The sequence below is a fragment of the Aptenodytes forsteri genome, unplaced genomic scaffold, assembly GCF_000699145.1.
Source record: "Aptenodytes forsteri isolate BGI_AS27 unplaced genomic scaffold, ASM69914v1 Scaffold14, whole genome shotgun sequence".
NCBI lineage: Eukaryota > Metazoa > Chordata > Aves > Sphenisciformes > Spheniscidae > Aptenodytes > Aptenodytes forsteri.
Window position 1 is genome coordinate 1,139,180 of NW_008794457.1, and position 1,579 is coordinate 1,140,758.

General features: G+C 64.7%; 1 protein-coding gene across 1 annotated transcript in view; it reads right to left on the reverse strand.

Annotated features, from left to right (window-relative positions):
- The window catches only part of LCAT (lecithin-cholesterol acyltransferase), a 7,974-nt gene extending 6,758 nt beyond the window's left edge, over positions 1–1,216 (reverse strand). The window contains exon 1 of the mRNA XM_009290763.2: positions 1,069–1,216. Within this exon, the coding sequence (XP_009289038.1) occupies positions 1,069–1,216 (148 nt within the window). The remainder of the gene's footprint in view (positions 1–1,068) is intronic.
- Positions 1,217–1,579: the final 363 nt, after the last annotated feature.

Here is a 1,579-nt window from a genome sequence, read left to right on the forward strand (position 1 = left end):
TACCGGGGGGCCCAGGGGATGCCCTGACCATCACAAGCCATCCTGAGAAGAGGCACCCGGTGACGGCCACCCGGGTCTCCTGGCCACCAGCATGGTCAAGAAGAACCTGCCCCAGGGCACTGAGGCTCCAGACACCGTCCCCTGCTCTCTGATGCCTCTGGGAAGGGAGTTTGCGGGGTCAGCCCTCAGCATTGCAGCAGGGATGTTCTGCTTTTTCTCTTCTCTTTTTAAAGGGGAAACTCGGCTTGATTCAAGAAAAAGGAGAAAAAACCCAATTCTGCTCAGCAGAGTTTTCACGGCAAAACCCTAGCTCGCGTTCCCAGTGATGGCACAGGGGCAAAGGAAGGCAGAGCCGTGCAGGATGGAGGTACCAGCTGGTGGCTGCTCCTCCCACCTCCACCTCCCTGAGGTGATGCCCCAACCTCTCCTTTCACCTCCCTGAGCATCTCTGCCAAAGGCTCGCTCTCCTCTACACCATCCCCCAGGCAGGCTGGACATCGGGTGGGATGCGAGATGGACGCCCTTCTGCAGCCGCAGAGGATGACTTAACCATCGCCAGGGAGCGGCAGAAGACATGGGATGGGGTGGGTTTTGGGGGACCAAGGGGTGGTGGATGCTGGCCCACTGCACCGGCAGCAGCAGCTGTGGGAAACAGCAGATGAGGGTGTGCTGCAGCCCCCATCGTTCTGCCAGCAGAGGCCCCCCCCCCCCCAAACCCGGGAAACCATTAAAAAACCCCTGGCGCCGCGCGGCGGCGGCCAGCTGTGAGATTTTAGAGCCCCATTTGCTTTCTGGGGTGCCCAGCCTGCACCCCCCAGCTCCAGGCAGCTGCGGCCGGGCATAGCCAGCCCTGCATCCCCAGCCCGGCAGATGGGAGGGGACCTGGGAGCCGTGTGTCACCCCGCCTTGGTGGCTCCAGCTCCAGATTGCAAAGGGCCGCAGCAGCCAAGAGCTGCCAAGGCCAGCCGGCAGCGCGGCACCCCAACCTCACTGCCGGCTCCGGGAGGCTGCGCGGCACGGGGGTGCCCACCCGTACCCCGTGTGGTGCCCGTGCTGGCGTGACCTTACCAAGTACCACGGGTGGCGTGCTGTTGGTCGGGGGAGCTTCTGGGGTGGTGGTGGGTGGAAAGAGGACGTTGAAGAGCCAGAACTGGGATGTGGGCTGCAGGAGCAGCGACAGCGTCAGCAACGCAACCCCGGCGCCGCTGCTCCCCATGGCAAGCTCGGCCGGGATCCTCCGGATGTCTCCAAGCAAAACAGCCTTTTATATTTTTTACGCAGGTCCAGCCAAGAGGCACCCGGGCTTGCAGGGGAGGGGAGAGCTGCAAGGGGCTGGCCGTGGTGGGGAGGAGGGACGGGGAGGGCCGAAGGACTGGCCTTGCGGACATGCCATGTCCTGCCAAGGCAGCCCAGCGGTGCCCAGGGGCTCTCCGCGCCCCGAGAGCCCTGCTCAGGGGTGCCAGCGGAGGGGGCACATAAATTTAGCAGCTTCCCGGTGCCTCGGCGTCCCTCCGCCGTGTGCTGGGGTTGTGGCTGCCAAACACAACCCCCACCCGCCACCGCCCCGGGGGCTCCGCAC